The 18,354-nt window shown below is 34.8% G+C and overlaps 2 protein-coding genes and 1 pseudogene across 2 annotated transcripts in view; 2 read left to right on the forward strand and 1 right to left on the reverse strand.

Moving 5' to 3' along the window:
• Window positions 1–328: 328 nt before the first annotated feature.
• Window positions 329–9,797, reverse strand: LOC132111360 (heterogeneous nuclear ribonucleoprotein U-like). Its single transcript, XM_059518582.1, has 15 exons — window positions 9,170–9,797; window positions 7,080–7,194; window positions 6,367–6,440; window positions 6,033–6,172; window positions 5,850–5,949; window positions 5,641–5,753; window positions 4,830–5,093; window positions 4,635–4,754; window positions 4,428–4,556; window positions 4,102–4,270; window positions 3,002–3,274; window positions 1,754–1,992; window positions 1,530–1,625; window positions 609–1,355; window positions 329–519 (listed from the first exon to the last, which is right to left on the reverse strand). Exons 1-14 carry the CDS (start codon window positions 9,600–9,602, stop codon window positions 1,305–1,307), a joined length of 2,316 nt encoding a protein of 771 aa, XP_059374565.1. The 5' UTR covers window positions 9,603–9,797; the 3' UTR covers window positions 329–519; window positions 609–1,304.
• Window positions 9,798–11,304: 1,507 nt separating this feature from the next.
• LOC132111892 (dynein regulatory complex protein 8-like) lies at window positions 11,305–14,447 on the forward strand (annotated as a pseudogene).
• An 891-nt stretch (window positions 14,448–15,338) lies between these two features.
• Window positions 15,339–18,354, forward strand: part of LOC132111361 (kinesin-like protein KIF26B) — a 149,187-nt gene continuing 146,171 nt past the window's right edge. Inside the window, exons 1-2 of the mRNA XM_059518583.1 lie at window positions 15,339–15,749; window positions 15,980–16,369. Of these exons, the coding sequence (XP_059374566.1) occupies window positions 15,693–15,749; window positions 15,980–16,369 (447 nt within the window). The 5' untranslated portion in view covers window positions 15,339–15,692. The remainder of the gene's footprint in view (window positions 15,750–15,979; window positions 16,370–18,354) is intronic.

Consider the following 18,354-nt stretch of genomic DNA (forward strand, 5'->3'; position numbering starts at 1 on the left):
ATAAGAGAATTAAACCTTCAGATGTGTTATAATTGTGTTAATGTTTGCATTTTATCGCAGTTTTCCGTTAAAGCATTAGAAAGTCAGTCTATTGATAACAGTCCATAATGGCATACTGGCATCCTTTTTAGAGCTTTACTATAAAGACAAAACTATGAAATAAATGTATAATCACCAGAATTATATAATTGCTATAATTTTAAAGAAAACTACAATTTTTTACAGGTCTACAAAAATTGGGGTCACATCTAAGGTTATATTAAAGATGCAGACACTGTATGTAAAAAAAAATAAAAAATAAAAAAAGACCAAATATATTATGAAATTCAATTAAGTAAATAAAATTATACATTCAATTTCTGAGAAATACAGCTGGAAAAAAGCTTTTGATGCACTCATAAAATAAATTCAAGATATAATAATACCCTGAAACCTGCATTTTTTTAAATTTTATATTTTTAGTGGCAAATAATCAAAAATGATGTTTACTGCTCCTTATAGAAAAAAAACATTAAAAATCTGATGATTTAACAAAGCTTTGCTTGTCCTTGAATACATTGAAACCACACACACACAAAAAAAACCTAAAAACTAAAACAAACAACAACAAAAAAACACCTGTAGAACTGGACTGCTGTGTTTCCAATGACAAGTACATGACAAGACAACAGGCTTTGCTTTTCTACACTGGGCAGATTTTGACTTACAAGTACAGACTGTCTAGCACCTACTTCATTTTAGTACAGGCTATGGACTGCTTTCCAGTGGACTGAAGAGATTTTTACACAATTATTATACAGTTGACATTTCCAGTCATTTCAATTCCTTTTTTTAAATGTACTGTCTGCAAAATTCTTCCCTCAAAATTAATTATCTTAGTTTATACATGTTTCATTTTCTTTTAACTATAAATATTATTGTGGCAGGACAAATATTCTTCATATAACTGCAAAGTGCTTCAACAATACTATTCTTATATTACAGAGCTATACTGCTACACAAAGATTCACACGAGTCTAATTAAAAATAAAATCCAGAACCCTGAATACAAACATCCCATCCTGAAGTTATACTGAGATTCCTGAATTGAACCGCGTTGTCATACAAACCTGCGGTCAAAGACAAACATAAAATATTAATTTAAAAACCTGTAACAGGTCACCTGTAAAGCTCTGAAAGCTCCCAATATGGAATGTCCTATTAAAATCTGTACAAAAACAAAAGGACAGTAGATCAAATGAACGTTTGACTACGGAAGTAAAGCTGATGTTCTTTATATGATATCAGTTCATCACAGCTATTGTTCAGTAATATCCAGGATGGTACTGTTGACTCCATGGCTTCTGATTCCAGAACTGATGAAGACAAAGATACAAAAAGATGAAGACAAAGAATTAAAGAATGAAACCCTTAATTTAGGACCATTAATAGTGTTTGCAAATTTTAATATATATTTTTTTTCATAAATCATATATAAATAAATTATGCAGCATATTTATACCTTATTACATATTTACATAAGGACTTACCCCTTGTTGCCAGCTCTGGTTGAAAGCTTGTGCTTTGTTCATGCTAAAGTTTCCATTTTTAAAACCTCGATTATTTCCCCCTCGGCCCCTGAATTTCTGTGGAAATATCAGATTTAACATTCCTGGTTCACATTCGGGTCACATTTGTATTGTTTTTAATATTTGAAGATTTACAACGGCAACTAAATGTTAATTTCCAACTTGAAGTGATTCACATCTCTCACCTGGTTGAAGTTGCCCCGGTAAGCCCCTCCCCCTCGTCCCATGTTGCCCCTGTTCATGGCTCCTCCCCTGTTACCCATGTTTACCATGTTGCCACGTCCAGGTCCCGGCCTGGGGGCGCCTCTTCTGTTTGGCATCCCACCGCCACGGTTGAAACTGCCCCGGCTGAAGTCTCCTCGGAAGGCAGGGGGAGGAAGGAAGCCTCTCGGTGGTCTGCTGAACCCACCACGAGGTCCAGGCACTGTCAGACAACCCGAAACATTTATCATTTATTCATGATTTCATGCTCAATATTCTGATTCACTCTAAAGTACGTCACATTCTGGAAGTGCTGCTTTATGGTGTCTTTAATGTTCCTCTATACAAATATGTATATAATGAATAAAAATAAATATTTAGTTCATCTGGAACCAGTGCTTTAAATGGGCCGGTACGCACCGGTACTCAGTACCGCCACTTCCAAATATACCTCTCGAGCGTACCGCCACCTCTCAACGCGCCAAGAACGTGCTTTAAGCGTACCGGTACGCTCATTTGGACATTTGTTTTAATAGAGGTTTTAATCTTTTGCCAGCGCTGATGCTTTTCAGAGAGCCCTTCACAATGCTAGCGTCCTAATTCGTCCCACCGAGAGCAGAGACTACAGTACCCATACACCCTTGAGTTTTACAAGTGAAATGCGCATGCGTCGCTTTTGTCACTGTCACAGTAATAACTGAACGTGGCCGGAGAGAGTGTGTGAAGCGCGCACACTGCGGAGGTTGAGTCGTCCTGCAACCAGCCCACGCCGGCTGCTCATTGGCTGCAGCATCTTTTTTTTAAGTTCTAAAAAAATACCATAGGCGGCTAGGCACGAATTTAGATATTCATTTATCTAATTAATCTATATGCACAAAGACAATACAACCTTTTTGTCCCCTTTTTGGCACCCCGTCCCGAATTTAAGCCAATCTAATCTGGTCACCATATTCTAAGGGTATATTTTCAAAATCCTTTTGCACATTTTATTTATGTTCAGTAGCTCTTTCTAGCTCAAGCAAATCCACAAACTAATAAAAGGATTTATTATTTTTGATAAGGTCGTCTGTTGACTGCTGTATATAAAACCCCTTCAATATAGTTGTTGTTACCTCAGGGGATGAGGGGAGTCATCAAAAAAAAAAAAAAAAAAAAATATATATATATATAGGCTATAATAGAGTACCGGCACTTCTTTTGGGCTACTTAAAGCACTGTCTGGAACGGCGTACCACCCCTAAAGTTGCCTCGGTTTTGAAAGTTGCCTCCTCGTCCTCCCCTCTGACCCTGTCCTCCTCCATGGTTGAACAGATATTTGCCTCCTCGTCCCCGAGCGCCTCCCCTCTTTGGTTGAATACCTCCCTGGTTGGGCTTCTTCTCGGGAGGAAGGGACTTCTTGCTGTCCTCTTTGTACTTTTCAAGAAGTTTGGTAGCGTCTTCCTTCTGCAGCTCGACATAAAGGACTTCACTGAAGCACTGACCCTCTACAGGCAGCGTGTATATTCCTGCAAAACATTATAGTGTGGCATTTGGGGAGTTTTGTGAATGGCACACAAGTGTTTATATTGGTAACTAAAATTAAAAGTATAGCTAAAATTGTTAAACTTGTAAAATAAAAATAAAATACTTCTAGGAATAATGCCTTTATAAAATAAACTACACAATAGTAACCTAAACCCAAAATAATGAAAAGCATATTGGATGAAAATAAAATGAAATAAAAAATTTGCCTTGTCAAGTAATGAAAGATAATACATTTAAATTGAAGTACTGAATATGAAATAAAAATAAATTAAGATAAAAATGAGATAAAACAAAATAATAAACTAAAATATTAGATGAAAAATGTATAAAACTTAAACTAAAATAGATAACATAAAAATTTAAACAGAAATTTTGCCTTTGCAACTGAATTTTTAAAATACTAAAATTGCAACAACAAACCCCCCCCCCCCCAAAAAAAAACAAATTAGTTGAAAAAAAAAACAACAACTTCTAACTTAAATAAAATAAGTTTTGAAGTACTAAAATTAATAAAACTAAAATCAAAATGAATTGAATTTAAAAATTAAAGAATTAAATACTGGAATAAAACAAAAATTACTAAAACAAATTACTAAAAGTTCTTAAAAACTTAAATAAAAATAAATGATCTTTCTCTCTCTCTCTCTCTCTCTCTCTCTCTATATATATATATATATATATATATATATATATGGCACATGACAAAAAATCTTACTATAGCTTATAAAAAATTTGTAAACACCATAATAGTATGTAAATAATACTAAAATAACACTGTTGCACACATCTCAGATCAAGTATGGCTTACCCTTCATTTTTAGGACTGCATGTTCAGGTACATCTTTGCCATCTGTTTCTGCTTTTTTCTGAGTTCTCTGCATATATTCCTCATCTGTCGGACAGACTACCACTGCTTTACGCTGGAAACCGGCAAACAGGCACATTTTCCTTCTTTGGGCTGGTGCTGATATGTTAGTCTAAATGGAGAGTATTTTGGTCAGTATTTCTATCAGATGGTATAATGATAATGCACTGAACATGTAAAATGAAAAATAAATGTAATAAGAGAGAGAGAGATTGTTATATGCTGTGATTTTGATGAGTATTTATAAACTCTAGATTATATTTAGTCACCTGGTCAAGAATGTAGTTGCGTTTTTTACGTGCAGCGATCTCGATGAATTTCCCGAGGAAGAGGGGAGCACGCTGAGATATCGCCGAGAGCTTTGTGACATCCTTCATCTGTCGCTTCAAACTGGAAATCTGCATTTCAACAGAAAAATAACACTGAATAGGATGTTTATATATCGTCTAAAAATGTTCTCTTGTGTCAGCACTCACCATCATTTTCTCTATGATTGTGTTTGTTCCAAGAATGTTGTATTTTCCAGGATTGGCTTGTGTGTGCTTTGTAACCCATTCCGTTTTTCCAGATCCAGGCAGTCCAACCATGACAATGACCTGGGAGGATTTACAGAAGGCTTTTTAATGATGATTTGAGAAGAAAAAAAAGTTTTGCTTGGCTATAAAACTAACCTCACAGTCCTCTTTGGTTTCGGGGCCCTTTGGTCCTCTGATGCGATCGCAAACATTGATCTGCTGCAGGAGCGTAAAGCCTTCAGGTTGGGGGAAAAACGGGTTTTCACATTGGCCGAAGTTGAACTCGACTGCACAGTTGTGGCAGAGGACGTGAGGGAAGAACTGCTTTCCCTCCAGCTCATCCTTACTAACTCTGAAAGCTGTTCCCAGATCCTGGCCATTCTTGGAGTAGGAAATTTCCACTTCTTCACCATCACAGTTCTGCCAAAAAACACAGCAACCATGATATACTGTACTGAGGGCAAAAGTACATATAGGGGGTGGTAAGATTTTTTAAAAACGACTTCTCTCTAATGCTCCCTAATGCTGCGTTTATTTGATCAAAATTACAGTAAAAACACTAATGTGAAATATTTTTAGAATTTCCCAAAAAAAAAAAAAAAAAAAAAAATTATATTCTATTTTAAAAAGTAATTTATTCCTGTAAGTCCAGTCTTCAGTGTCACAAGATCCATCAGAAATCGATCTAATATGCTGATTTGCTGCTCAAGAAACATATTTTGTTATTAATGTTGAAAACAATAGGAAGTGAAATAGAACAGCATTTATTTGAAATAAAATTTTTTGTAACATTTTAAATGTCTTTACTGGCATTTAGAATAGAATAAAAAAAATACTAATTTCTTCACAAAAAAAAAAAAAAAAAAAAAAAAAAAACTTTACGAGTATGAATACATGGCACCACTTAGTGGTCAAAATGAGTAATTGCACAGAGATTTTAAACTAGCTGTGGATGAGGAATCCTTACAATAAAGCAACCGACAACATCATTCTCATCAAAAGCCTCCCCAAAGTCCTCCGTCAAACCGTTGCTGGTTTTCTTGGCCTTAGATGACAAGCCATATGAGTGCGCTTCCTCCCCTGTGAGTATGTAATGCAAAGAAACACGCAAATGATGTTTCATTATTTTATTAGATCAACTCCAATAGATTCCTAAAAAAAATCAAAGACCCTCACCAAGTAAAAGAGAGCTGTTTGCCAGTGACCAACCCACCAGGACATCATGAATCTCAATTCCTTTACTGGAAATGTGTTTTACAGGAATCTTCTCAATAATCTGGTGCAAAGATATGCAAGAATAAGGCTGAGGGCATGATAGGGCAACTATGAATAGAAACCATGAAAAATAAATGCTCTCACCTTCATTTCAAAGCAAGCTTTGCCTTTTGCCACACCATAAGATGCTCGTCCCCCGGCCCACAGGTATGCAAAGCTCTCCATGGTGAGAGAAGAGGCGCTATACCGATCCCGGGACACCTTGAAGTGCAGGTCACAGTTGTCTGAGGAAAATAAGAGAAAAATGCATTATTTTGAAGCTACCGAGTGGCTGCACATCATGTTTCCAAAGTATATTTATATATTCTACTCTAAACTTTTATAACCTCACTGAACATTTTACACTTGCTATGAAAAATTCAGCATTTACTATTTGGTCGATATTTTAATGGTATTTGTATGAGATTATCATACGTACAGGTGTCCAAACATACAGTTGTGTCATCAAACTCTTCGTCCTCTTCCTCCAGTGGAGGCTGGGGAGACCTTGTCCTGAGGGAACCATCAAAAAACAACTATGAAATGGAATTAAATTCAGTTCAGTGCCATTATAAGATCCCACTGAGTTCCTCTTGGAATTTAAATGTGTTCCAACTGAGAAAATATAAGTGTGAAACATTGGTTATGTATATAATGTATATATGATGTATGAGTGTATAAATTTTATTTAAGATTGAATACATATACATTCATAATACATATTTAAATTCAAATAAACATCATGAAAACACACACACAAAAAATTACATCAGATTACTTTAGTCATAATTTCTAACGAACATATCTGATACAGAATACGAAAATATGAACAGAAAAGGAAGTGAAATTTCTGGAACTGCATCAATACCCTTGCGATATTCTCAGATAAACACTTTTCTTCCTTTAACAGGCCAAGCTTTGACCTAGAAGCAAGATTCTTAAGGTAAAATACCACGGACAGAGAGATACCATAACAGAGATGCCCTTATTATAGATGTAAAGTCATTAAAGACAGTCAGTAAAAATGTGTGTTTCTTTGCACTGATGAGGAACAGCATGTCAGATTTGGCTCTTTATTGCCAAAACTGCACATAAATCTTTAAGGTGCAGCGGAACATCAGGAGTACCAGAGGCCGACTGCACATTTCTTACCGGCTGTATTTGCTTTCTTCAATAAATTCAAAGTAGCCCCTTCCATGTTCATCTCGGCGTCTCTTTACACCCTTCTTATTCTTCTGTTCATCATTCTTGTCTTTGTCCGCATCCCCTTTGGAAATAAAACAATAAAACATAAGGAGGCGTACCTCCCTGCAGGACCCATCATGATGTAACATGATGGTCCACATAATTACTGGAGGATTTCTAGTTATTTTAGTTGTGCAATGACCAGTATTTTAAAAGAAAGGTGTATTTAATTATAAGTTCACAAGTTTTAGATAAAGGAGCAATGCCTTACAGTGTGGTTTGTACACTGCAGTACTTGTATAGGTACAAACAAAAGGTTGTTGCCAAGATTTTGAGATTTTGAGCTAAGTAACACACATTTTCAGATTCACATTGCATGCATTTTGAAGAAAGGTGTAACAGTGTGTGCAAATAATGAAGGCACATTTGATGATGGGCACAAGCACCTTTTTCCCTATGTATGCAACTTGTGCTTGGTAGCACTTTATTTTACAGTCCTGTTCCTCATGTACATACTATCTACTTATTATAGTAATTACAATAACTATGTAATAACTAGGTACTAACCCTGAACCTACCCCTAAACCTAACCCTACCCCATGTAGTTACCTTGTGTTACCAGAACTTTCTTAGATAAATACACTGTAAGTACACTATAAGTACATGTTAGTACACGTACTGTAAAATAAAGTGCAACCGCAATGGCAATTTTCGAGGTTAATGTTGATAACAACTAGTCTTTTATAAGAATTCAGTGAAATTGTCTTTTAATGACAACATTGATCTAATGGTGGCACAGCTTAATGGTTACAGATCTAGTCTGGTAGTTCCAAAGACACTAAGTTCAAACCCTGACCTCACATTACCCCAGGAGGTGATAGCACCTACATCTGCTAAAGGAAGACAGAGTATAATAATGTGCTAACATGAGGTCCTCACTACTCCAAAACATATGATCTGAGATCGTTACGTACAGACTCCATCTGGAGCTTTTGTCCTTCGTATCTCCTGTTACAGCTCAGTGATCTCGAGAACCTACTGCTCAACCAGTAAACACCAATGTACACTATCAAGGGTCATTCTCAGGAAACGGTCCTATTCGTGCCTGAACATTTCAGAATTTTACATTTTTACATCATTGGATTTCAATCAGTATCTGGTGAAGTGAAAATAAAATGTTTTATGCAAATTGTGATAGAACAAGATTAGTGGCTTCTGAAACAGCTGATTTTCTTGTTTAATTTGATATACTGTATAACATCTACACAAGCTTTTTATCTACATGCTTTAAAAACAGTAATATTATAGCGCACCATAAATATACTGTAGAAGTAGATTTCGTCTTTTAATTTAAACTAACATATGTAAATATTTTGCCAATAAGTATGCAAATATTTTATCAAAGTTTGAGACATTATTAGTGAGGAATAAATAAATAAAAGAAAAATAAATTTTAAATAAATAATTGGGCTGAATAAAAATAAATTAATTAAACACGTATTTAGTAATTAATTAATTAATTAATTAATTAATTAATTAAACACTTTATAGAGGTAAATCTAATGGAGATTCAGTTGTTCACTTTCGTTTGGAACGCCTCTACAAATGGCGTCCCCTCCTGAAGTGAAAAAAGTCTAGAAATAGTATAGCTGACCATAAATATGGAAATAGTAGATTTTAATTTGTAGCCAATAAATGAGAACATTTTATATCAAAGTTTGAGATACAATAATAATAATAATAATAATAATAATAATAAATAACCTTTTTAAGATAACAATTAAACAAATCAAATACATTAAAATAAAAAAAAAGGTCTTTATATTTTGTTTATTTAGAATCAGTTAAATATATTAAATAAAATGACTGTAATGTGAATAAGTTTAGTAATCTGCTAATTGCATTAGTAGTAAGTCACATAAGCACAAATGGGACACCAATGCACCAGCTGCGGAGAATACCATCAAATCCTGCTCTCTGCTGTCAGAATAAATTATTATGGCAGCCCAAATATAATATAACATATGAATCGCATAAGCTTCATCGCGTAATCTCACCCTCGCCAGGGTCCATGTCGAGAGCCACACCATCCTCATCAAATTTCTCCAACTCTTCATCATCTGCTTTGAGCAGGATATCTTCATCTTCATCATCTGACTTATCCATCTCTACCCCGGCGTCCTCCTCCTCCTCCTCCTCCTCCATGTCATCATCCTGCTGCTCCTCAGCCTCCGCGTTATCGCCATCCTCCTCCACCTCCTCCTCCTCAGCCTCCATGCTCTCTTCAACCAGATCTTCCTCAAGGTCTTCCTCGCCGTCTCCATCCTCGTACTGTCCCTCAGCTCCGTTGGTGGACAGCGCGTCCTGATCCAGAGCGGCCTGCAGCCGCTCCATCAGCTCAGCCTTCAGCCCTTTATCACTCAGACTCCTCTTATTCAGCTCGTCCTTCAGCTCGTTCACTTTCAGCTTCTTCACATTCAGTGAGCTCATCTTGCCGTTTCGATCCTTTGTCTTTAGATGTTATACCCCAGATGTATGAAATATGAACAGGAAGAGCAGGTTATGAGCGGACTATCCGGATACGCTCGACGCGGTCACTGATGTGCAGCAGTCGGAGCAGAAAGAGGCTAGTTAAGCCTTGTATAATCTACCGTAATACACATGATACATGAGCAAACTACCGTAAACATCACTATAGCTATTAAATATGCAAAAGAGAAAATATCGGTATTCAGTTAATTATAGTCACCATTTATATGTTCAGAAAATTATAATAAACAGTTCTGAATATACAGTACTGATAATTCAAATAGTAATAATAATACATATGAAAATATTAAATATTACTTTTTTGATTTAATATTGTAGAATCTTTAAAAAAAGCCACAAAGCACAAAAAAGAGTATAGGATATCAACATTGCCAGTCTTCGTCATTTTACATAAATTGCAAATCTTAATTCTTGTTTTTCTTTTTTTTTACATTACATTTACAATTCTACATTTAGTCATTTAGCAGACGCTTTTATCCAAAGCGACTTACAAATGAGGACAATGGAAGCCATTAAAAAACAATAAAAGAGCAATGATATATGTGCTATAACAAGTCTCAGTTAGCTTAAACACAGTACATGTAGCAAGGGCTTTTAAATAATATAATAAATAAAAAGAAAACAGATAGAATAGAAAAAGAATAGAGCATGTTAGTGTTAGAGGTCTTTTTTATAGTTGTATAATAAATGAAAAGAAAATAGAATACAAAAAGTTTAGAAAGGTAGATTTGTTTTTTTATTAAGAATAGAATTTGAATAGTGAGTGCTAAAGTTAAAGGGTCAAATAAAGACCCTTTATTTGAATATAGCCTTTTAAAGGCTAGATTAAATTTATATACATTTTAGAGAAATTTGTTTTGCAAAACACTTACAAAACAATTACTGTTACTTTGCAGTGAAGTAAGTAAATAAATACAGTACAGTTTAGGCAAATATTAGACAAAATAAATGACTTTTCTAAAAGTGTTTAGTATAATATAAAATATTGCTATTGTAGTATCATTTTACTGTTTAATGACACAAGAGCCCATAAAAGCATATATTAATGTGCCGTATATTTAACAGTATAAACCGTTTTTGAATTTCCTTTTTTTAAATTAAAGGCTATATGCTATTTATATAAAAATTGTATGTTATAAACAGTAGCATAATATTAAACATCACTAAGTCAATAATTTAGTATCATTGTATTATTTAATGCCACAAGAGGACATTAAAGTAGCTACTATATTAACATATCAGCATTGTAAGAGAACATAATTTTACATAAACTGCCGTTCCTGGCCTATAACTTTTTCTTGAGACTAAACTGTAATACATTTTAGAGGTTTTCAAAACAATTACAGTCAGTTTTCATGTATACACAGAATGCAGTTAAAATAAATAAATAAATAAATATGAATACAATACAGGTGGCAAATAATAAACAAACAATTTTATATATTATTAACTAATATGGTATCGTTTTATTATTCAATGTCAAAGTGCGATTTTTTTCCCTAAAGGCTATATATAATACATTTTTGTAATAAAATAAAATACAAAAATGATTTTCAAAACTCCAACGTGAGTAACGACGTCACGAATAAATAATCACAAGAACAGTCAGTGTCCACGTTACCTAGCAACCAGTGTTTTGGACATGGCGGACAAGTTCAACGCGGGTAATGATGAAACTTTTTTCCTTTTTCAAGCTTACGATATAACTTACATAGTAACGTTTGCATTTGTACACTTTTTGTGTTGTCTGTAGCTCAGTTGTCATTATTACAATTGTTATCCACGAAATGGTTTGTGTAAAGTATCGTATACATTTCTAGCTAACGTTGAGTAGCAAAGTAAACGAGACAGACTGGACAAGACTGCCTGGTTGCTAGGAAAATTAAATAAAATTAAAGTATAGTCATTTATATACATAGGATAAAGTAGTGACTGAGACTTCTAAAATCGCTTTGTTTCGTAAAATTAGCTGAAATACATAATTTCATTTTGTTAGAATCCATTATCTAGAGCAGAAACTCAGAAAAGGATAAGTAATGCATTTGACGTGTTTGATCACGAATGCAACAAGACTGTTGATGTCAGGTAACATCTCATTGTTTTCAAACTTGCTTTCTTTCATACTTAAGTATTTATCTTCAGATTTGCTCACTGGCAGCGCTTATGTTTTCCATATGAGGGTGACTTATAAGTTTAACCCTTATATGTTTCATTGTAAAAGAGAAATAGGCACCATTATCCGTTCACTTGGCTGTTTTCCATCGGAAGCCGAATTACATGATATCATTGCTGAGGTCTGTGGTTTGTTTTTACATTTAGTCCATTTAGATATTAACTCTTGCAGGCTGGGTGGATAATGAATTATGATGTGTAACTGTTTCTGCAGCTAGAAGGTGAAGAGCCCACTGCTTTTTGTGCGCTATGAGAAGTTTCTTCCTACTATGACTAAGATCCTGTTTGAGCGCAAGTAAGGCACAATAAATAATTAGATATCCCTGCCAAAACCGATTGTTTTTAATTGACTTTCTGTGTCTAAATGGTGTTGTCCAATATGGCCATTTTGTTATTTAAAATATAAATGATTAAAAAAATTACCTTCATGTCATCTCAGTGATTTCTGTTGAATACTTATGCAATAATTTTTTTTTTTTCACATATAGTGTTGTTATAGTTCACTAAAAATACAAAAAATTGTTTTGGTAATTGAAATAAAGCTGAAACTGAAATAAGTATTAGAAAAGAAGAAAAAAAACCTTAATCTTAAAAAAAAAACTAAATAAAATAACAAGTTTTAAGTTAAAAATACATTGAAGCTAAATAATATATATATATATATATATATATATATATATATATATATATTGTTTTAAATAATATATAAATATATATAAAACAATAAATATATATATATTAAAATAAATTTAAAACAAAAACAAAAAAATAAAAGTTAATTCAAAATATTATAATTTATATAAAAATTATTCTAAAATAACACTGACCACCACACTTTTGTTAGTGTGAATCTAAAAATCAATTTACAATTATTATTTCCAATTGTACACCTGAAAACATGCGAGGGACAAGATCAGATATGCCCAAAAATTCTGTGAAGTTTTTTCAGCTATGAAACATACAATAGATGAACCACTTTACACATTTTTGATTTAAAAGTCCTGTAGTGGTGACAATTTTAGCTGTTCTCCTTTTTATTGCAGGTTCCGTCCTATTACAGAAGACCTGCTCCTTCAGGCCTTTAAGGTGCCTACTGCTCTGACACACTTAAACATTTTTGTTATTTTGTTGTTTGAATAACTTCAAAAACCTTTAACTGGATATAAAAGATGAATACCTTGGACCAATAGAATGAATTAATGTAATGGTATTGTTATCTCTATTAAAGGTGTTAGAGCAACAGAAAAAAGGCCACTTGGAACCAGAGGAACTGACCAAATATTTAACACAAGAAGGTTAAAAAAAGTAGTGGTTTGTATTTTAGGATAGGCTTCTGATATTTTGAAATCGATGTGCAATGCATTTGTCACAAACTTTAACAATGCAAGGAATCCACAAAGACGTCAAGTGAAGTTTCTTAATTTCTCTGTCTTCTGAAGGAGAGTCCTTCACACAGGAAGAGATAGATGAAATGCTGTCTGCAGCTGTTGATCCTGATAAAAATGTCAGTCTCTACAAGGACTTTGTGAGCATGGTGACCTTTGATGACACTCGATGATGGCTGATGGCATGAATAGATTGAATATATAAGTAGTTTTATAGAGTTAGGATCAAGGTATCATCTCAGTTACCATAATAAATAATATACTTTACATGTTATTTTGATTCTTTACCCATGATATACATCATTAATGGTGTTCATAATGCCCAAATACTAATATCTTATTATATAATTTGGCAAAATTACACAATATGATGATATGTTACCCTATTAATAATTATTCAAACAGGCTTTAAAGTGGAGAATGTGTGCAAGACTGAGACGGTGTATCATAGACTGATGAATCATTCTCCTTATTAATGAGGCAGGTTTCTAAGGCCAAATGTGTGTCTGAGAGCTTCATTATCAAGTCAGTGTGTGGTGTCTTTCTTCTTTCAGTTTCATTAGCAGAGTCTGATACACAGATTTTGTGAAGGGGTGGCATATTCTTGCAGCTCATTTTTTTCCGAATTAAACTTTGCCCCGTGAGTGCATGTGTGTAGGGGAGATACCGGGAACCGAAATGCCCCCCTGTGAACTGACCAGAGAAGCACATGACTTATGATGGACTTTACAGAAAGGAAGTTGCATGTTGGTGGCATTACATGAAATTCTATGCTTTTAAAAAAATTATCTGATCAGAAAACACTGTAATTTTATTACAATTGAAGTTAGAATTTTTTTTCTGAGTTTACTTTATCTACATAGCTTACACAACAATGAAATGCATAACTCTCAGAGAATAGTGTGCAACTAAATATATCTTTAGTGTAATCTGAGAAACCCAAAATAGTTCATGAAGTATTGTGAAGAATATTGTAAAAACTGGAAAAGGTTACAATAACCATCTCAGCCTTTCCTGTTTGTATGTGCTTTTTTATGTATCATTAAGTAAAGGTGAAGATTCAGTGGTCCAAAGATAGATTAACAAATAATCTGGGCAATATTGAGCTTTTAGGTTTATGACAGTTTTCTTTTTGTTTATGCTAAGGTTATATAGGTGTATCTTTATCTTAAGTATGTAAGATAAAGCATTACTGTTTCATTTTACTAAAAACTGATGGTCGTTTGTTCATTTCCGTTCCATTCTTACCGTCTCGAATAAAGATATGGGTTATAGTTGGGTGTGTTTATTTTAGTTGTGTGAGCAGTAGGTGGCGCTACTCTCCCATGCTTACAAAATGTCCCTTCAAATTCCTACTAACAATACAACCAAAACAATATTGACCATGTGTATTCATTCCAATTCAAAAGGGTTTGGTCAATTAAGAAATACTGCCAAATATTGCAAAATTATATTGCAAATGTTTGTTGTTGGTTTCATAATAACTTCAGTGGTTTAAATGACATGTTTAGAGCAGTGTAAGCCGTTGAAGATTTTTGAGCATTTGACAATTGACCATTGACCTGGAACTCTTTATAATATTTTAATATCATGATATTATTTAAAATATCATATTATTCAATTTTAAATAAAAAAAATGTTTATGTTGCTAATAGTATGCTCCAAAAAAGTTTAATCATATTCGTTGTATTGAGTTTATGACTGATTTAAAATCGTAAATGGTCGTAATAAAAAAAATATGCGTGTTTACATTTATGTAGTTTATACACATTTTTGAGTAACCACATAAATTAGATTAGGCTAATGTTGTCATTGTTATTTATTATAAATCTGCACATATGAATAAAAATACGTAGATAAACATATAGTTCATATTTAGTTCAATTCCATTTTTGTTGCGCGAGACGAACTGCTAACAAAACAACACTGATATAATTCTTGACAATAAAATCGAAATTGACTTTTAATAAAGAAACTAGTAGTTTAGTTTAGCGTGTGGACAACAGTACACTCCCACATGTCAGTCTGTAGATCTCGGACATGCTATTCGTTGGGGGGCGTGGCCAATCTACCCAGAGACAGATGTGTGCGCTCCTCTGGAGTGAGAGCAGCGCAGAGATCAGTCCTCCAACAGCCTGATCTACTGTCAGCCTGCGCTTCACATAACTCCATATGCATGGGAAAATGAGCTTGTGCTGGGATGCTTTAAAATCTAAAGCACTGCACATGGATTCAGAATATCAGGGTGCATAAGAAAGAATTTGATTATCCACTGTTGGACATTTCAAAATTGGACCATCTGTTATTCATATTCCACTGTGGAAGATGGATAGAATTTTGCATGTTACTAGTCGCTGAGACTGGACTTCAGAAGGGCTACTGAACTGACCAGAGATTGATTTTTGGATCTTTTGGTTACGGATGTAACAGGGAGCATAGTTATTTCATCAGTCCCTTTTTATCAGGCTTTATCATGACCTCTCTAACAGGGAATAAAGACAGATCTGGCACCAGGAGTAGAAAATATGGGGTAAGATTTCTTATGTTTATTATAGGTATTTTATGTAAAGTTATGTATTCATATATGCATATTTACGTATTCAGGGCAATTATCTTATAGTGAAGAAAATCTAATTTAATTTCAAACTCAATATGCAAAATAATAGACCACTTTGCACACTTTTTACATTTACCATATATGTAACCCAGACATTAATGTTTCAATCATTGCTTTTCATCCTCAACTATAATTTCTTGCAGATGACCGATTCATCCCCTACGAAGTCACCATCATTCTCTCCTGAAACCTGGTACCGGAAGGCTTATGAAGAGTCCCGGAGCGCCAGTCGCCCGGTCCCTGAAGGCGCGGGCTCCATGCCCGGGTCCTCGGGAACCCCTTCCCCCGGATCTGGAATATCATCCCCGGGCTCTTTCTCGGGCTCACCTGTTACTATATCGCCTGGAATCAACACCGGTTCGCCCGGTTCTTTAGGCGGATCTCCAGGGTTCGGCACTGGCTCTCCTGCCTCGGGTAGCGGGAGCTCACCTGGTTCTGATCGGGGCATCTGGTGCGAGAACTGCAACGCTCGACTGGTGGAGCTGAAGAGACAGGCATTAAAACTACTCATTCCCGGACCCTACTCTAGCAAGGTAGGCTGAATCAGTTTTTGACCATGCGTCATGCAGAAATATGAGATGTACAGATATCCATGCTGGAGTGTTATAAATGAACTCCAGCATTACAGTGCGTAATTTTGGACATAAATCTTGACCAAGAAATCCACAACGTGATGCTTTCAAACAAGAATTAAATTTGATTTTGTCGTGCTATGCTACTAATTCCCTTCAAAACATACCGTAACTTACAAAATAAACAATAAAAATTAAAAGAGAAAGAAAATAGCAGCTTTGCATTGAACTGAAAACACACAGAAGTGTTGTACGAGGGGCGGAGTGCTGAACATAGACGGCACTGCAGCGCATTACTGTTCCACTGTCGCTATTATTCCTGTGCGCTTCCAGAAGTCTGACATCATGATGGAACTGGCCAAAGTGAGCTAAATTAATTGCTGACTATAAGCTTTTTCCTTTGATTTAAAAAGACTGTAAAGTGAAACAGATTGTTAAAGAAACACGTCATACAATTATTTGGCTTTGGTGGCGAGCTTGAGTGCACAGAGAAGCGCATTTATCCCTTTTGATAAGTTATTCGGTTTTGGCTTGGGACACCTAAGGTAGTACTGCACCAGAACTTGGAGTGGATTCCACAAGAGCTCAAATCATAAGCACAAACTATATATATATAGGTAAATATGCATTGCGTAATTGGATGCATGTGCGCGTAAATAACAAGTTTCGCCGTGTACTCATTTTCAGCGTCTAACAACGGGAGCTGTGTATAAGCAAATCAGCAGTATGATTTACACCTAGAAATAAATGGCTTACAGAAATATCCTATCTTTTTATATTATTGATCAGCGGTTCTTTTTGCGCCCCATGAAAACCAAACCACATTTTGTCTAATTCAATAATTATCCATTAAGAAGAACAGGGGGCGCTGTGCTGTCACGAACAATGTGATATAGAGCTTCAGTATCAGTATTTGATACTGTGCTATTACTTTTGTGCTCTGCTATATATAAATAACTCCATAACTCCTCTGCTTGTGTTAAAATGTTAAGAACTATAATGTGATCACATTGCAATGCTTTAAATTTAAGCAACAAAAACATATGGCATCTATTATGTTCTTCATTTCAATAATTGCACTGTTTATCCTTTAAAAAAATAAAATAAAATAAAATAAAAATCTGACCCTCAGTAGTCCAAACCATTACATCTGCATTTAGATCTCCTTATCATGGTCTGTGTGTAAGCTGATGTCATAAACCTGTGTAAAATTAGCATTTTGTTGTTTTTAAAGAGCAGCATTGATCCGGTGTGGCTGTGGCTCGTGTTTCAGACCTGTTGTTGGTCTCCAGATTTTACGGCCAGTTCTGCCAGCTGCAAATGACCTGGAGGTACCCATTAAAGTGAGCTGGAGGAGGAGGGGCTGATGTTAAGGAGAGGGGATCACTGGAGAACAGAGTGGCCATGAGAGTGCTCTTTAAGCCCGAAGCAATTTTAAAGGAGACATAACTGAGTGTTTGGGCTTTTCTCAGCAGGATCTTCACCCATATGGTGATTAGTGAGCAGTGTTGTGATATGAACTAAAGGAAAAAGCCTAATTCTGATAAGCAATCCATCTGGGGACCTTGCAGTATGCTGCATTCCATTGTACTCAAAGAAAAAAATTCTAATTTCCTTTTTTTTAAAAGTGCAATAGAGTAGAGGGAAGTGATGAACATTGACTTATAAAACTCAGAATTCCTACAGTTTCTGATGGTAAAAACTTGAAAAAAGGATTTAAAACATGTAAAATTGTGCTCTGTTGATGATCTTATAAATGCAGAATAAAGGTTACCATTACTCTTAAAAATAAAGGTTCTTTACTGGCTTCTATGGTTCCATGAAGAACCTTTAACATCCATGGAACCTTTCCACTACAAGAAACACAGCGATGCCATAGAAGAACCATTTTGCCATAGAAGAACCCAAAGAACCTTGAACCATAGATGCCAATAACGAATCTTTAT

The sequence above is a fragment of the Carassius carassius genome, chromosome 31 (assembly GCF_963082965.1).
Source record: "Carassius carassius chromosome 31, fCarCar2.1, whole genome shotgun sequence".
In the NCBI taxonomy this organism is placed as follows: domain Eukaryota; kingdom Metazoa; phylum Chordata; class Actinopteri; order Cypriniformes; family Cyprinidae; genus Carassius; species Carassius carassius.